Below are 15,980 nucleotides of genomic sequence, written 5' to 3'. Positions count from 1 at the left end.
GCGCCCAGAAATTATTTTTTTCTGTATACAAATGATGAGTCATCATTTAATTTCATATGAATATTGTTTTTCTATGTTATTGAACTTATTATGAACTCAAAAGTGTAATTATTTATTAAATTAAATTATTGAAAAAATTTTATAATTGAAACATATTTTTTCTTCTAAATACAGTTCTCGACACGTTTGAAATTTTTGTTGGCTGTCATGGCAAAATTTGAATTGGTTTGGTTTTTATTTTTGAAAATTTGATATTTAGACAAAAAAAAATTTTGTTTTATTCTCATTATTATTTTAGATTATTAAAACATTAATTATTGGTGTATAATCAATCATTTATTATTTTTAAAAATAACTTTTTTGAGTCATTGGTCATAATATACAATTATGACAGTGGTGCTGGCCTAGGCCAATAACCAAAACCGTTTCATAACTCGGGTATTGATCCAAACTACTTTTGCCCCCATATATTATGGCCCCCAACTTTTAAAAATACCCTGGGGTTATACTAGTTCAAATTATTTTATCCTGTATCCAAAAATTCTATATTCTATGCAATGTCTGTGGTCTATAAATAAACTAGTAACAGCTGTCTCGATGCAATGTTAGTCTCAGCTGAACTATTGAGAAGTACACGACTGCGCATTTTACGAAGTAAGAAAATTTAGAAATTCAGAAGTTTTTCCGTTTTATTGATTTACAAATTATGAATGAGTTAATTGAGATCGTGGAGACTGAAGAACGTAGTGAAAAAAATACAGATGAGCTCACTAAGAAAGCTCCTTATCATGAGACTTTGCAAAATTTTAGTCATCTTTTTTGGCTCATAGTCTTCTGTAAGTTAACAATATCTATTACGATTATGCATGAAAAAATTTTTCTATTAGCATTGTTACAAATTTTTATGTAGCCAAGACTCAATTTATATATTTTAATTATTTATTATATTTTTACACCTTAAATTATTTTAATTATCAAAAAACTCATAAAGATAATTTTTTTTGCCACATTTTTTCGTAAAAATTAATAATCTAATATCGTCATGTATATATATAACTTTCCCATTTACCACATACTAGAATCGATTGATGATCGATTACATTCGAAACTGTCGGTCCTGGTGGTCATTCAATTCTTAACTATTACTTTTTAATTACAAGATGAACTAATTAATGAAGCACAAGTTACTGAAACGAGTAAACGCGTTTTTGTATTTTTCCTAAATCATTTATTAATGTTTTATTTAAAATATTTATTTTCATTATCGTTGAATAAACATTATTTATAAGCAACGAACTAATATTCTTTTAGTCAAATAGTAAATTAGAGTAACGAAATTACTATATATAATTATTTTTGTTTTATTTTATCAAAGATTTGGTGGAAGGATGTCAGATGTATTGGAAATCCTATCGGATAAGAAATTATGAAGGCGCTTATTTTAGTTTTGGATTGACGATAGGTGTGCTTATATTTATTTCTCTACTGCTACTCACATTCCGTCAATGTCGCAAAATAATAGACTGGAAATATAGAAGTAAAATTTTCCCTCCATTCGGGTAAGTGCACTTGCGAATTTTTCTTACGACGAAAATAATTCAGATTATAAGTAAAATCTCTTAATTTTTTTGTTGTTCCAGCACAGAGGAAATAATCATGGCTGTATTGTCACTTGTAACTTTGTACGCATCTCACTTCACGTCCGAAGAGGATTTAATAAAGATATGTGGATGGAAATGCCCATTACGGTCATTACTATCAGGCATGACAATTGGATTTTGCTTTGGATGGGCGTCTAATTTGTGTATGAATTTTGTGGGATCTACGCTGAAAAGAAAATATTTTTCCTCCTGGTATCCAAAGTATTATACTTTAAGTTTTCCTATAGTATGTAAACGTATTTCCACTGCAAGAAACCTCGTATGATTCCCACAGCGATACCGAGTGATATACTTATCGCTATGAAATAGTGTACATGCACTATTTTTCAGTGGTTTTCACAATTTCAGATTTAGAGAGTAGGTTGTAAATATAACAATGAGTAATAAAGTTTCAAAAACTGGTAATCAGTATCTATCATCATCTAAAAAATTTTTGATAATTATTTTCCGTATATTTATTTCCTCTTTCTTCAATTTTCGACCAATAAATACGTAGATTACTTATTCATACAAATTGAGGTATGTCAAGCCTTGTTTTTCATTTTGCGTTTAAAATTTTTGACTTAGAACAAAGTTTACGTCAATAGAACTATCGTCCTGCCTTGAAATATGACCAGTCATCTTTTTCAAATATATATAAAATTGATCCATTCATTAGATTTCTTATGAATATCGATTGTCGATGATAATTATTGTAGATTTTTAACTTATCATTGACTCGTTTTGAGAACTATTGTAGGAACTTATTTCTTTTTTTGCTTTTATTTTCATTTTATTATTGAGAATTTAATAACTGAATAAGAAAAAATTTTTATTTTATTATTGTAGATTATCAAAAAGCGTAAAAATGGATGTATATGATCAATCTTTCATTATTTTTAAAAAGAACTAACAAATTTGAGCAGAAATTGTAAATTTTATTGCAGTGAATGACAAAACTCGTACAAACTTGGACTTGATTTTTTTGTGGAAATTTAAGATCGATTTGACAAAATTTGAAATCAACTAATTTGGGTTATTTGCCAAAATTTGTTATTGAAATAGACTTTAGTATTTTTTTTAAGTTTAGCAATCAAATAATTTACGAAGTGCAATTTATAATTATTCATTTTCTTTTTGTCATTTTTGATTTTAATATTTGAAAAATTTTTATTATTTTTATTTTTCACTTGTTCATAATTAGCATCATAATTATGAACGTATATTATTGTCAATTAATTGACAATGAAGTCAATTAATTGACAATAAAGTCAATGGGGATTTAATCGACCCCAAAATAATCGTCATTATTATACCACTCTATGACTAATTGGGCAAATAATAATATCAGAACTGCTTTATGAAAAAGTTCTGGATTCATAATTAAAATGTGAAAATTATCCCATCGCACTTCTGGCGGATCCATTGTTTAAAATCGAGAGAGCAGCAGCAACAAAATATAATGTGAACAATAAATATGAGGTGATTGTCTCATGATGCCGAGAGTTCAAAACCGTATATATGCACTCAATTGCTTGTGCCGCATACGAGATATTTAAAAATTTGTTCGCCATCTAGCGGATACTACAACACTAAATTTAAAAATATCGCTTTAATTTTTCCGATTCTTTATCATAATATACGGGAAAATATAACAGAAAATTTATAATTAAACACAGCAACATTGAGCTTCAAATAACTATCTACAAAATTTAAAATTATGAATAATAATTTTGAAATTTTCTTAGATTATGGTCGAGTACATTTATAATTGTAAAAACTTACTGCTCATAATTACATACAGAGTTATATTAAATTTTAGCTGTTATATTTAAAAATTCTATAATTTGAAACTAATATTCGTACAAATTCTACTCAAATGTTCCTAATTTTAAATCCGAGGTGCTACGTGACTCTATGCAAATGTAACGTATCTTGTTGCATATCTCAATCGCGAAAGAGTTCAGATAGCGATTTTCAAAAATATCCTTGAGATAAAACATACGTAGTTAAGAAAAAAAATTAAGTCGAAAAGTCTTGATTTTTTAATGTTATCTTGAATATTGGTATGATTTTACAATTTGATTTTACAAGTTTGGAATTTTTTAATTCATGTATAAATCAGTGTCGGGAAAAAAGCCAATGAATACTCTTAAGGGAAATCAAATAGTCCACAAAAAAAAGCTCGCTAACCAGTAACTTAACTTATATTATACATATATATATATATATATATATATATATATATATGCATTTATTTAGACCAGCTTAACTATTAATACAAGTTTCACTTCTATTGTGACCTTATGCCTGTGAGGCTCACACGATTACTTTTTTTGTTTTTCTTTTTCTTTAATTTTTGAAAATTTAATATTTAGACAAAAAAAAATTTTGTTTTATTGCCATTATTATTCAAGATTATTAAAATATTAATTATTGATGCATAATCAATCATTTATTATTTTTAAAATAGTAGTTTATCTATCGAGTGCGAGCGTCTTAGACTCGATTGTACTAGATAAATACATTAGTTTCTGTGACAGATACTTGAAATTTACTACATTTAGTGCCTATAAATGGCAGGTTATAAATCCGCGTTTATTTATTTAGTAAGATTGTTTTGAATATTTGTTGAAAATTAGAGAGAAGTCGGTAAGTGGACGAATTAAAATGATGATAAATTTGGTCACAAGATGGCTCGTTAAGTTACTTTGATATTTTTTGGTCGTTTGCTATCGCACTTGTAACCAAAAAATATTTTTTGATCTGATGATGACGTCACTATTATAACGATTAGGTATCTTTTTTACCAGCTGTATCTTATCTAATATTTTTAGCTGCCGGCTAAAGGCGCTAAATGTCGTAGATTTCAAGTGTCTGTCACAAAAATAACTTTTTTGAGTCATTGGTCATATTATACAATTATGACAGTGGTGCTGGCCTAGTGGCTAGGACAATAACCAAAACTGTTTCATAACTCGGGTATTGATCTAAACTACTTTTACCCCCATATGTTATGGCCCCCAACTTTGAAAAATACCCTGGGGTTATACTAGTTCAAATTATTTTATCCTGTATCCAAAAAGTCTATATTCTATGCAATGTCTGTCGTCTATAAATAAACTAGTAACAGCTGTCTCGATGCAATGTTAGTCTTAGCTGAACTATTGAGAAGTACACGACTGCGCATTTTACGAAGTAAGAAAATTTAGAAATTCAGAAGTTTTTCCGTTTCATTGATTTACAAATTATGAATGAGTTAATTGAGATCGTGGAGACTGAAGAACGTAGTGAAAAAAATACAGATGAGCTCACTAAGAAAGCTCCTTATCATGAGACTTTGCAAAATTTTAGTCATCTTTTTTGGCTCATAGTCTTCTGTAAGTTAACAATATCTATTACGATTATGCATGAAAAAATTTTTCAATCATCATTGTTACAAATTTTTATGTAGCCAAGACTCAATTTATATATTTTCATTATTTATTATATTTTAACACCTTAAATTATTTTAATTATCAAAAAACATAAAAATAATTTTTTGAGCCACATTTTTTCGTAAAAATTAATAATCTAATATCGTCATGTATATATATAACTTTCCCATTTACCACATACTAGAATCGATTGATGATCAATTACATTCGAAACTGTCGGTCCTGGTGGTCATTTAATTCTTAACTATTACTTTTTAATTACAAGATGAACTAATTAATGAAGCATAAGCTACTGAATCGAGTAAACGCGATTTTGTATTTTTCCTAAATCATTTATTAATTTTTTATTTAAAATATTTATTTTCATTAACGTTGAATACCCATACGAAAAAAATAAATATCCGGATATATCCCGGCCAATCTACATATAAACGACATATATAAAAATGTATGTCTCATATATGCAGATTGGCCCGGATATATCCGGATATATATTTTTTTCGTATGGGTAAACTTCATTTATAAGCAACGAACTAATTTTCTTTTAGTCAAATAGTAAATAAATGTAACGTAAACACTATATATAATTATTTTTGTTTTATTTTACCAAAGATTTGGTGGAAGGATATGACTTATATCAATTTTCCCAGCGGAAATCAAATCCCAATTATCATGGTCATGGAGTGATGATTGGTGTTCTCATGTATATTTCTCTACAGCTACTTACATTTCGTCAATGTCGCAAAATAATAGACTGGAAATATAAAAGTAAAATTTTCCCTTCGTTCGGGTAAGTGCATTTACGAATTTTTCTTACGACGAAAATAATTCAGATCATAAGTAAAATCTCTTAATATTTTTGCTGTTCCAGCACACCGGAAATAATCATGGCTGTACTGTCACTTTTAACTTTGTACGCATCTTACTTTACGTTCAAAGAGGATTTAATGAAGATATGTGGATGGAAATGCCCATTATTATCATTAATATTAGGCATGACAATTGGATTTTGTGTTGGGTGGGCGTTTTATTTGTGTATAAATTCTCTGGAATCTACACTGAAAAAAAAGTATTTTTCCTCCTGGAATCCAAAGTATACTTTAAGTTTTTCTATGATATGTAAACGTTTTTCTACTGAAAAAAACCTGGTATGATTCTCACAGTGATACCGAGTTTTATCCAATTCAATTTTTGAATCCCGCATTTTTACCTCATGTCATTATAAGAAAGAAATAAGAGTGCAAGTGTGAAAAAATAGTAAAATAAGGCGAGCAATATTCTTGTTCATGAGTATTGAATTATTGATTAATATTTATTCATTTTTCGTCTCAATTGTTAATTATGTGTCTGTTATAATGAAACATGTTCCTATTTACATAAATCCATGCATGTCAATAAAGTAAAATTAAGTTCGTTTTATTTAAATTATGGTATTACACTGTAAAAAATCACCGGGGTAAGTCCAAGGGGTGTAGGTGTTAAAATTATCGGTGTTAAATTTACTCCTGAAAGCGGTGTTAAAATAACGCCGCCACCGGTGTAAATATTCTAGACCGGTGTTAAAATATTTTACTTTGTGAATATTTTTACTTACTCGATCACTGTACTTGTTAATAAATGATATTTTTTATTAATTTTCATAAAGAACTGACATTTTTTGTGTTTTATAATCTTTAAAGTTAATACTCCAAGCGAACGCAATTTACCCCGCTTTTACACCGGTGTAATTTCATTTTTACACCGGGCGGAGTTAAAACGAGTCCATTTTTAACACCGCTCTTTTTACAGTGTATGCCTACAGCAATACCGAGTATTGCTACCAGAACAAAAAATTTACCGGGAGGAAAAATACTTTTTTTTCAGTGAACAGGGTACGAAAATCAGAGGAATTTTTCCTATGCTTGATGAGAATGATTCCCATACTATTATTGGGATGGTTCCCATATCATTATAATGTAATGTAAATATGATGTAGAATGTAATGTATAATAAATTGATCTTTTCACAAAATTTTTCATTTTATTATTGAAAATTTAATAGTCGAATAAGGAAAATTTTTAGCTAAAGCCGAATAAATTAATGACAGTTGTACTGCACCTAAATTTTATACTTTTAAACTTCCTAGCGGTGACTCCAACCCTGACTAATAATTTCTATCCTGGTTTGTAATGTCTAATGAATTCTGTCTTCCTAATTAATCAAATCGCTGTAAAATTGAGAGAAATATTTTTATTATTCATCAATCAGAGTGAAAAAAATTTGATTCCGTGTGAAAAAAAAAACATGATAGATTGCCATCTGTTAAACGAGACAGAGAATAGAGCCAAGGGTAATAGGACGATCTGAGGTTTTCTTCTTGATTTATCACCTTGACACCTACGGAGATCATATCGCCAACGGGCATTAGCCGCATATATTAATAACGCCACTTGTTTATATATATTATTCCATTTAAATTGATTAAACTCATACTCATCTACCTCGCGTTAGTCATTACTCATTATACACACACTTACTCCCAATCCACTTGGTCATACATTTTATCGGATGTCCTTGACCCGTATCAAACTCACGTATGCCAAACGCCACTTCTTGCCATCAGACGGTCATAAGATGGACAGTCCGAAGCAGGTGTTCGTTCCATACCTGTCCAATATTTCGACATTTCCGACGTCTCTCACCGGACATTCCATCTTCATACATGTCTCATTTTATTCTTTTGATTTATCGTGTACATTCAAGGTCACTTTTCAATTTTTTTTCGTAGGTGTCTATTTTTATTTTTAATTACCGGCGATTCTTTAATTCGTCTTTAATTATAACGATTTTTTTTACTTCAATGTCAGTCGACGAAATTTTAATTTATAATTAAAAAAAAAAAAAATTCAAAAATCGTCAAAAATAATTTATTCATATTTTAATTACAAAGTACGGGAAAAAAAATTTTTTATGGTATAATTATTTAAAACTTTCAAATGAAATTCCGTTGGTCTAAATTTATACCATAACTAATTTTATCAAAATAGAACGAAAAAGAATGTACTCCAAAAAGGTATAAACAATTATTCCAATTATAAATATCTCAAATTGTAAATGTAACCTTGACTTATATTAAGAGACACAAATCTCTCTCCAGACTTAAGTGGTCGCATATAAAATAATAATAATATATAACAGAATAAAAATACTCTTACTTTTCCCTCCCACTTCCTTAAATTATTATTTTTATTATTATTATTATTATTATTATTATTATTATTATTATTATTATTATTATTATTATTATTATTATTATTATTATTATTATTATTATTATTATTATTATTATTATTATTATTATTATTATTATTATTATTATTATTATTATTATTATTATTATTATTATTATTATTATTATTATTATTATTATTATTATTATTATTATTATTATTGTTATTTTTATTCACTTGCATTATATTATTATTAGTAATATAATTATATATCACCTCCCACAAAACCTCTTGTCTGTTGCAACGTGACATCGCGGATCGCGGACAGCACCAATTTCACTTCGACCGTGACTCGATTCCGAATGTTAACACACGAAAAAAAAAAAAAAAAAAAAATATATATAAATAAATCACAAATGCGGGCGTGATCTTTATATATTAGCAATTTAATTTAAAACCGTATAAGCTCTTAATCTCACATAACTGTCTATTAAAGTAGTAATTTTTTGCTGCATTGATTACAATCGTCGATACCTTTTTAAAATCGATATTCGTGCGACCTAAATACTATTATTGTAAATAAATTTTATTTTTTATAGTCTAGATGTCATTGCTTACGTGATTGTTATTTAACATTTTAATAAATTTATTATTTATTTCGTAAATTTAAAACTATAGAATGTAAATTTACTTAAAAGCTGAGAGTGAGTTCGGTGAGTTGATCTCACGATGGAGATTTCGATGCCGGTATTCGGGTCTAGTAGTGTCTTTAAATCTCTTTATTTTAAATTTAATCCGTTTTTTTATATTTAAAAGTCAGCAAATATATATATACATATATGTATAACTGCATAAATATTCCGCGTGGTTGACGAGAGTATACGTGCTACGGCATTTGTTTAAAATCACTTGACTGAATATTAACCTTGACCTGTTTGAGAAATCTTGTAGAACCCCAAAAAAAATAATTACCTACATATATACCGGAGGGGGGGGAATGAAAATTTTTTCTATTTACTTTGATATTTTTTACAAAAAAAAATTTTGCGAATTTGAGTCCTTGAAAACTTAGCATTTCCTTTAGCCCCTCCCCCCACCCTATAGGGGAAGGAGGTACCCCCAAAATTTTCTATTTTAAATGGTTTTCAAACATTCCAAAATCACTTCTGTAAATATAATCAAGCGTTACTTTGAATTTTTTTTGGTAAATTTTTTCAAAAATCAATTGTCAGTTGAAAAATATTAATGACGTTTGTTTTATGATAAAAACTATTAAAAATTTTTTTCTTCTTTTGTATCCAATAAACATGTAAAATATAATTTTTCTTCATGTAAATTACTTATAAAAAAATTAAACTTAATCAAATTCGTTTAAAATCCAGAAATTTTTTTTTACCTATTTAGGGGATTCCCCACTTTGCCCGCAGAAATGAAAATTTTTTTTTTCAACGGTAACTGAAAATTTCTTCCATTTACTTCGAATATCATTAAAAAAAAAAAAGATTTAGCGTATTTGAGTCCTCGAAAACTTGGTATTTCCTTAAGTACCCCCTTTTGCCCCTCCCTCCCCTATGATTGTTATACATTTGATTGTTAAGTAAATAAATAACATATGAACTTGATAACTTTTCGTGCATGATTAGCCACGGGTTTATTATCATGATTTATTTTATAGCAACCAAGGTGTGTTTTTAATTAAATAATATAATAATATATTCAAGGACAATGATCTCAACGCCCAGTTTCGTTGAGATTGTTATCACAACAACTTCTGTTTCGACATTAAAGCACATGAATTTATATATGCATACATGCAAAATTAGTAGTTATTAGGCTAGAAGCCGATTATTAACAACTTAATGTATGTATGATTTTAGATATTGCTATTATTTGATATGTATATGTGTATATATGCATGCATGAGAAAAAATATAGTATGAATGAACGGATGAATGAAAAAATTTATGTTCATACGGTCTTTAATGTATAAACGGATTACTCATTTGGAAATTAAATGTTTATTTTTTTTAGCGATTAATCACAGTCGTTTTTTTTCTTGTAACATTAAATTACCATTGGTCGTGATTTATCACTTTATTTTATTGGATAAATTTAAAAGTTTAAAATATGATGACAAATTTTATTGGATGCGAATAAATTTTTTCACGATTCAAAGTCGTCTTTTAATTTTACGCATGAGACAGTTAATTATTTTTATTAATCAAATTTTTTTTTATTGAGTCAAAATTTTTATCGAAAATATTTTTCGCGGTTTTTTTTTTCAATCGTTTGTTAATAAAAAAAAGGAAATACTTCGAAATATAAATTTTTAAGGCAGTTACAAAAAATTGACATGAAAAGAATTCAAAAAATCTGCACTGTCAGTTCAAGTTCACCTGAGTGTTTTCTAGTTTCCACATACTTCAAAATTTAAAACGCGCGAATTTTTTTTTACTCAATTCAAGTAAGAGAGACCTCGATAAAAAAATTAAACTTTAGTCACAGCTTAGTTTTATAGTAAAAAATAATTGTAATCTTCAACATATTTATTTTTTTTTAATTATTTTAAGGTCATTAAATTTAAAGAGATTTAAATTTAAATTAAGATTGATAGCCTTAATTTAAAATCGTATAAATCAAATAAATTAATTTAAATTTCCCATTAACGGATTTAAAATTTTAAAAATATATGTCCTCAGTAATTTACCATAATATTAAATATGTTTATTTAAAATTTTAATTTTAACTGTTATTTTATTCAAATGCACTTAAAAATTCGATTTACTATTTATTAGTTTACAAACGAGGAAATATATATATAATAAATAAATATAAAAATACCTTGACTAAAAAAAGCCAAAGGTTTTTATCAAAAAAATATTTCCCTAAATAAAATTTTTCTAACCGACATTTCGTTAAAATTCAAAATTAAATTGAATAAAAAAAATTTCTTGCTAAGAAAATTTTTTATTTTAAATTAATATCCCAAAAATTTCTTTGAATTGAGTAAAAATTTTTTTTCCTCGTACCGTTAGATTGGCAACAAAATAATTAGCGATGAGAAAAAAATTAAGAAGAAATTAAGCATCACCGTTTGTCGTAATTAGTTTATGCAATCATCTAAAGACTTAAATATAATGCGCATTAATCTAACAGTAGTAATCATTAAAAAATCCCAGTTGCAAAAATAATATAAGAATTAGCGTTTTGTCACGTCAGAAGCGTCAGTACGTCAGATTTAAACCGGTCATTATTGTCATCGTAAAATAAACGAATGAAACAGCTAAGAGAGAAGATGACCGAAAAAAAAATAATGATGATGATAATGAAGAAGCGGTTCTAGACACTGGCCAAACGTTAAGTTGATTTACTGACGTTCAGGTGAATTCTAACGTCCGTATAATTTTTCTAGCGGTTTTATTTTACTTCCTTGCACTTAAATTTTTTTTTATTTCTACAATATTTATATATATATGACTCTTTGTTCTATTAAATAATTAATTAAAAATAATTAAAACCCTGTGTAATAATAATGAAAAATGATTTTATAAGAAGGCATAATAACAATAATTATGAAAGAGTAACAGGTAGAATTTTGTAAACGAAATAGAAATATATGTGACCTATAAAATCATAAGCCATGAATGATATATATTTATAAATCCAAACATTACTTATTATGACGCGCTCCAGGGAAGCCTGACATAAATTTTTATTTTTTTTTATTCGCGACCCTTGTTATTTTGTCTACAGCATTTATTCGCGTGTTACATGGATCAAATTTCGTGACTTTCATTACATCGAGTTAATCAGGATATTGCACAAATCCACTTTTTATTTTTTGTCTCTCAACTTTTTTTGGTTAATTAATGCACTATCATTATTTTTAATAAATCTCAACTCATTTTATTTTTATATTCTTCATTACATAAAATGTACTTTTAAATACTGTATTTAAACAGCAATTAAAAATTATTTATTTTTATTTTTGTCAGAAATTTTCGTAACAAAAAAAATTTACTCGGAATTTCAAATTTCAAGTAAAATTTTTTTGTAAAAATTAGAGCCCAGAAAACTTCAATACTTTTTTTTTTCAGAAATTTTCGTAACAAAAAAAATTTACGCGGAATTCAAAATTTCAAGTAAAATTTTTTTGTAAAAATTAGAGCCCAGAAAACTTTAATACTTTTTTTTCAGAAATTTTCGTAACAAAAAAAATTAACACGGAATTTAAAATTTCAAGTAAAATTTTTTTTGTAAAAATTAGAGCCCAGAAAACTTCAATACTTTTTTTTTCAGAAATTTTCGTAACAAAAAAAATTAACGCGGAATTTAAAATTTCAAGTAAAATTTTTTTGTAAAAATTAAAGCCCAGAAAACTTCAATATTTTTTTTTTTCAGAAATTTTCGTAACAAAAAAAATTTACGCGGAATTTTAAATTTCAAGTAAAATTTTTTTGTAAAAATTAAAGCCCAGAAAACTTCAATACTTTATTTTTTCAGAAATTTTCGTAACAAAAAAAATTAACGCGGAATTTAAAATTTTTTTGTAAAAATTAGAGCCCAGAAAACTTTAATACTTTTTTTTCAGAAATTTTCGTAACAAAAAAAATTAACACGGAATTTAAAATTTCAAGTAAAATTTTTTTTGTAAAAATTAGAGCCCAGAAAACTTCAATACTTTTTTTTTCAGAAATTTTCGTAACAAAAAAAATTAACGCGGAATTTAAAATTTCAAGTAAAATTTTTTTGTAAAAATTAAAGCCCAGAAAACTTCAATATTTTTTTTTTTCAGAAATTTTCGTAACAAAAAAAATTTACGCGGAATTTTAAATTTCAAGTAAAATTTTTTTGTAAAAATTAAAGCCCAGAAAACTTCAATACTTTATTTTTTCAGAAATTTTCGTAACAAAAAAAATTAACGCGGAATTTAAAATTTTTTTGTAAAAATTAGAGCCCAGAAAACTTCAATATTTTTTTTTTAGAAATTTTCGAACACAAAAAATTTACGCGGAATTTAAAATTTTATGTTAAATTTTTTCTGTAAAAATTAGAGCCCAGAAAACTTCAATATTTTTTTTTTTCAGAAATTTTCGTAACAAAAAAAATTTACGCAGTTAAAATTTCAAGTAAAATTTTTTTGTAAAAATTAGAGCCCAGAAAACTTCAATACTTTATTTTTTCAGAAATTTTCGTAACAAAAAAAATTAACGCGGAATTTAAAATTTTTTTGTAAAAATTAGAGCCCAGAAAACTTCAATACTTTTTTTTTTCAGAAATTTTCGTAACAAAAAAAAATTTACGCGGAATTTAAAATTTAAAGTAAAATTTTTATAAAAATTAGAGCCCAGAAAACTTCAATACTTTTTTTTTTCAGAAATTTTCGAAACAAAAAAAATTAACGCAGAATTTAAAATTTCAAGTAAAATATTTTTGTAAAAATTAGAGCCCAGAAAACTTCAATATTTTTTTTTTCATAAATTTTGAATTCATAAAAATATAAAATGAAATTTTCTGAAAAATTTTCAATTTTTTTAACCCAAATTACAGCGATATAAAATTCGGACATAAAATCAAATTATCCCATTAATAATTACACATTTACATCATACATTTACATACTTTTTTATCGTCAGAAACAGTAACGCCATTAACAATAACGTAGTAAATTATTTTTTTTTCATACAAAAAAAAAAAAAAAAAATTATAACTCACAATCGATAAAATTTTCTATCCTCCTTAACATATTTTCCCACGTTAAACTCACAGCAGCAGTATAATAATAAAAATAATAATATATGTGACAGTAATTATTGCAAGTGCAGTACCGACGTTATTGATATGTGGCAAGGCCACATAGTGTTCATATATATTTCCAGTGCAAATTGCCCATCGTTATGTGCTCTCTTACATCCAATAGCTACATGACGATATAATTAACGCCTTTGCACTTAAACTTAACATCAATTTACCTTCACAATCTCAATAATCGCTACTATAAATACGGACTTATTACAATTATCAACAAACTTTTTCAAGTATTTACCTTTCGTTATTATCATTGGCTCAAATTAAATTTAAAAAAAAGAAACAGTCTACAAGAATATTCAAGGACAGATTTGAAGACATAAATATATAATTTAGTGGATGCCATTGAGTATTTAAAGAACCGGTAGTTTAATTGAAGTCTTCCTGATCCACTTGATGTATTGTAAGTTTAGTTGTCGAGGAAATATATGTGTATAGTGGTGAACATAATAAAATAACATAAACAAACCGGAAGAATTGTCAAGTAAATCTTTAATGGACAAGAAAATGAAAAGTTCCCTTGGGGCTTTATAATCACGTTACACTATTTTTTATATTATTTCTTCAGTATTACTATTATAATTATTTAATTTCTCAATATGGCACGTTAAAACTGTCATGTCAGTTTTAATAAGAGGTGTAGAGATCGATAATCGAATGCGCATGCGGAAGCAAATTATAGAGCCCGGTCAGCTTTTTTATTTTCATTAATATACTTATATACACTTGGCTTCAAACGCGACACTAGTAATTCGCGAAATCCGGATTTTTATTTTTATTTTATACATATATGCCACAAACTAATAAATGTATTATTAAATATACATTTTTTTCATATCTCTACATGTAAGAATTAAGTAACCATTAAATCTTAATTTCATTTTAATTCGGTTTTAAACTATCGATTCATATAAGTCTCTAATCACTTCTTATACAATCTGTTACACTCATATTTATTATTCCTTTACATACATATTTATATACATATTTTTTTTTAGCATTAAATTAGCGATATTTGCTAATCTATCGTATGACAAAATAATAATATATATGTATATATTAGACTGGTTCAAAAAAATCGGCAATTTTTTTTTTTATCGAAAGTTTGAAATTTTATACGGCAATGGCTCGTAGTACAAATAAGCTCAGGATTGATTTTGTAGGAAATTGAACGCTCTACAAAAAAAGTTTTTTATCCTTTTTTGATAAATTTATCTGTTCAAAAGTTATCAGAGCTTGAAGTCAAATTTCGAGTGAATTTCGAGATCGTTTTACTTTTCCGGCGAAACTATCAGACTTATCACAAAATTTCATAGAAACTTTTTTGTGCAAAATTTTACTTCCTACAAATTATCTCTGATAAATTTTTTCAAAATTCCGCATCATTTACTAGTTATTTCGATTTTAATATCGAGCTTTTAAAAAAAAGTGTCCTGATCGATTTAAATTTTAATATATACATATATATTTATATATTTTTTTTCAGCATTAAATTAGCGATATTTGCTAATCTATCGTATGACAAAATAATAATATATATGTATATATTAGACTGATTCAAAAAAATCGGCAATTTTTTTTTTATCAAAAGTTTGGAATTTTACGCCTCGGCAATGGCTCGTAGTACAAATAAGCTTAGGATATAATTTTATAGGAAATTGAACGCTCTACAAAAAAAGTCTCTTATCATTTTTTGATAAATTTATCCGTTCAAAAGTTATCGGAGCTTGAAGTCAAATTTCGAGGAAATTTCGAGATCGTTTTACTTTTCCGGCGAAACTATCAGACTTATCACAAAATTTCATAGGAACTTTTTTGTGCAAAATTTAATTCCCTACAAATTATCTCTGATAAATTTTTTCAAAATTCCGCATCGTTTACTAGTT

The 15,980-nt window shown here is 26.7% G+C and overlaps 3 protein-coding genes across 7 annotated transcripts in view; 2 read left to right on the top strand and 1 right to left on the bottom strand.

Moving 5' to 3' along the window:
• LOC130665655 (A disintegrin and metalloproteinase with thrombospondin motifs like) overlaps positions 1–15,980 on the bottom strand; it is a 100,701-nt gene that overhangs the window by 67,543 nt on the left and 17,178 nt on the right. Inside the window, exon 1 of one of the 5 annotated variants that reach the window (XM_057466341.1) lies at positions 14,002–14,020. The exons of the other annotated variants lie outside the window; for them this stretch is intronic. The gene's annotated coding sequence lies outside the window, so the exon portion shown is untranslated. Of the gene's footprint in view, positions 1–14,001; positions 14,021–15,980 lie in introns of those variants that run through there. 5 annotated transcript variants of the gene reach the window in all.
• LOC130666189 (uncharacterized) lies at positions 481–2,095 on the top strand. Its single transcript, XM_057467028.1, has 3 exons — positions 481–836; positions 1,376–1,559; positions 1,641–2,095. Exons 1-3 carry the CDS (start codon positions 707–709, stop codon positions 1,924–1,926), a joined length of 600 nt encoding a protein of 199 aa, XP_057323011.1. The 5' UTR covers positions 481–706; the 3' UTR covers positions 1,927–2,095.
• Positions 4,808–7,046, top strand: LOC130666280 (uncharacterized). The gene is made up of 3 exons (XM_057467153.1): positions 4,808–5,020; positions 5,690–5,867; positions 5,949–7,046. The coding sequence occupies exons 1-3, from the start codon at positions 4,891–4,893 to the stop codon at positions 6,229–6,231; spliced, it is 591 nt and encodes a 196-aa protein (XP_057323136.1). The 5' UTR covers positions 4,808–4,890; the 3' UTR covers positions 6,232–7,046.

The sequence above is a fragment of the Microplitis mediator genome, chromosome 1 (genome assembly GCF_029852145.1).
Source record: "Microplitis mediator isolate UGA2020A chromosome 1, iyMicMedi2.1, whole genome shotgun sequence".
NCBI lineage: Eukaryota > Metazoa > Arthropoda > Insecta > Hymenoptera > Braconidae > Microplitis > Microplitis mediator.
Note: the sequence above shows the minus strand (reverse complement) of the source record. Positions and strands in the feature narration are given on the sequence as shown.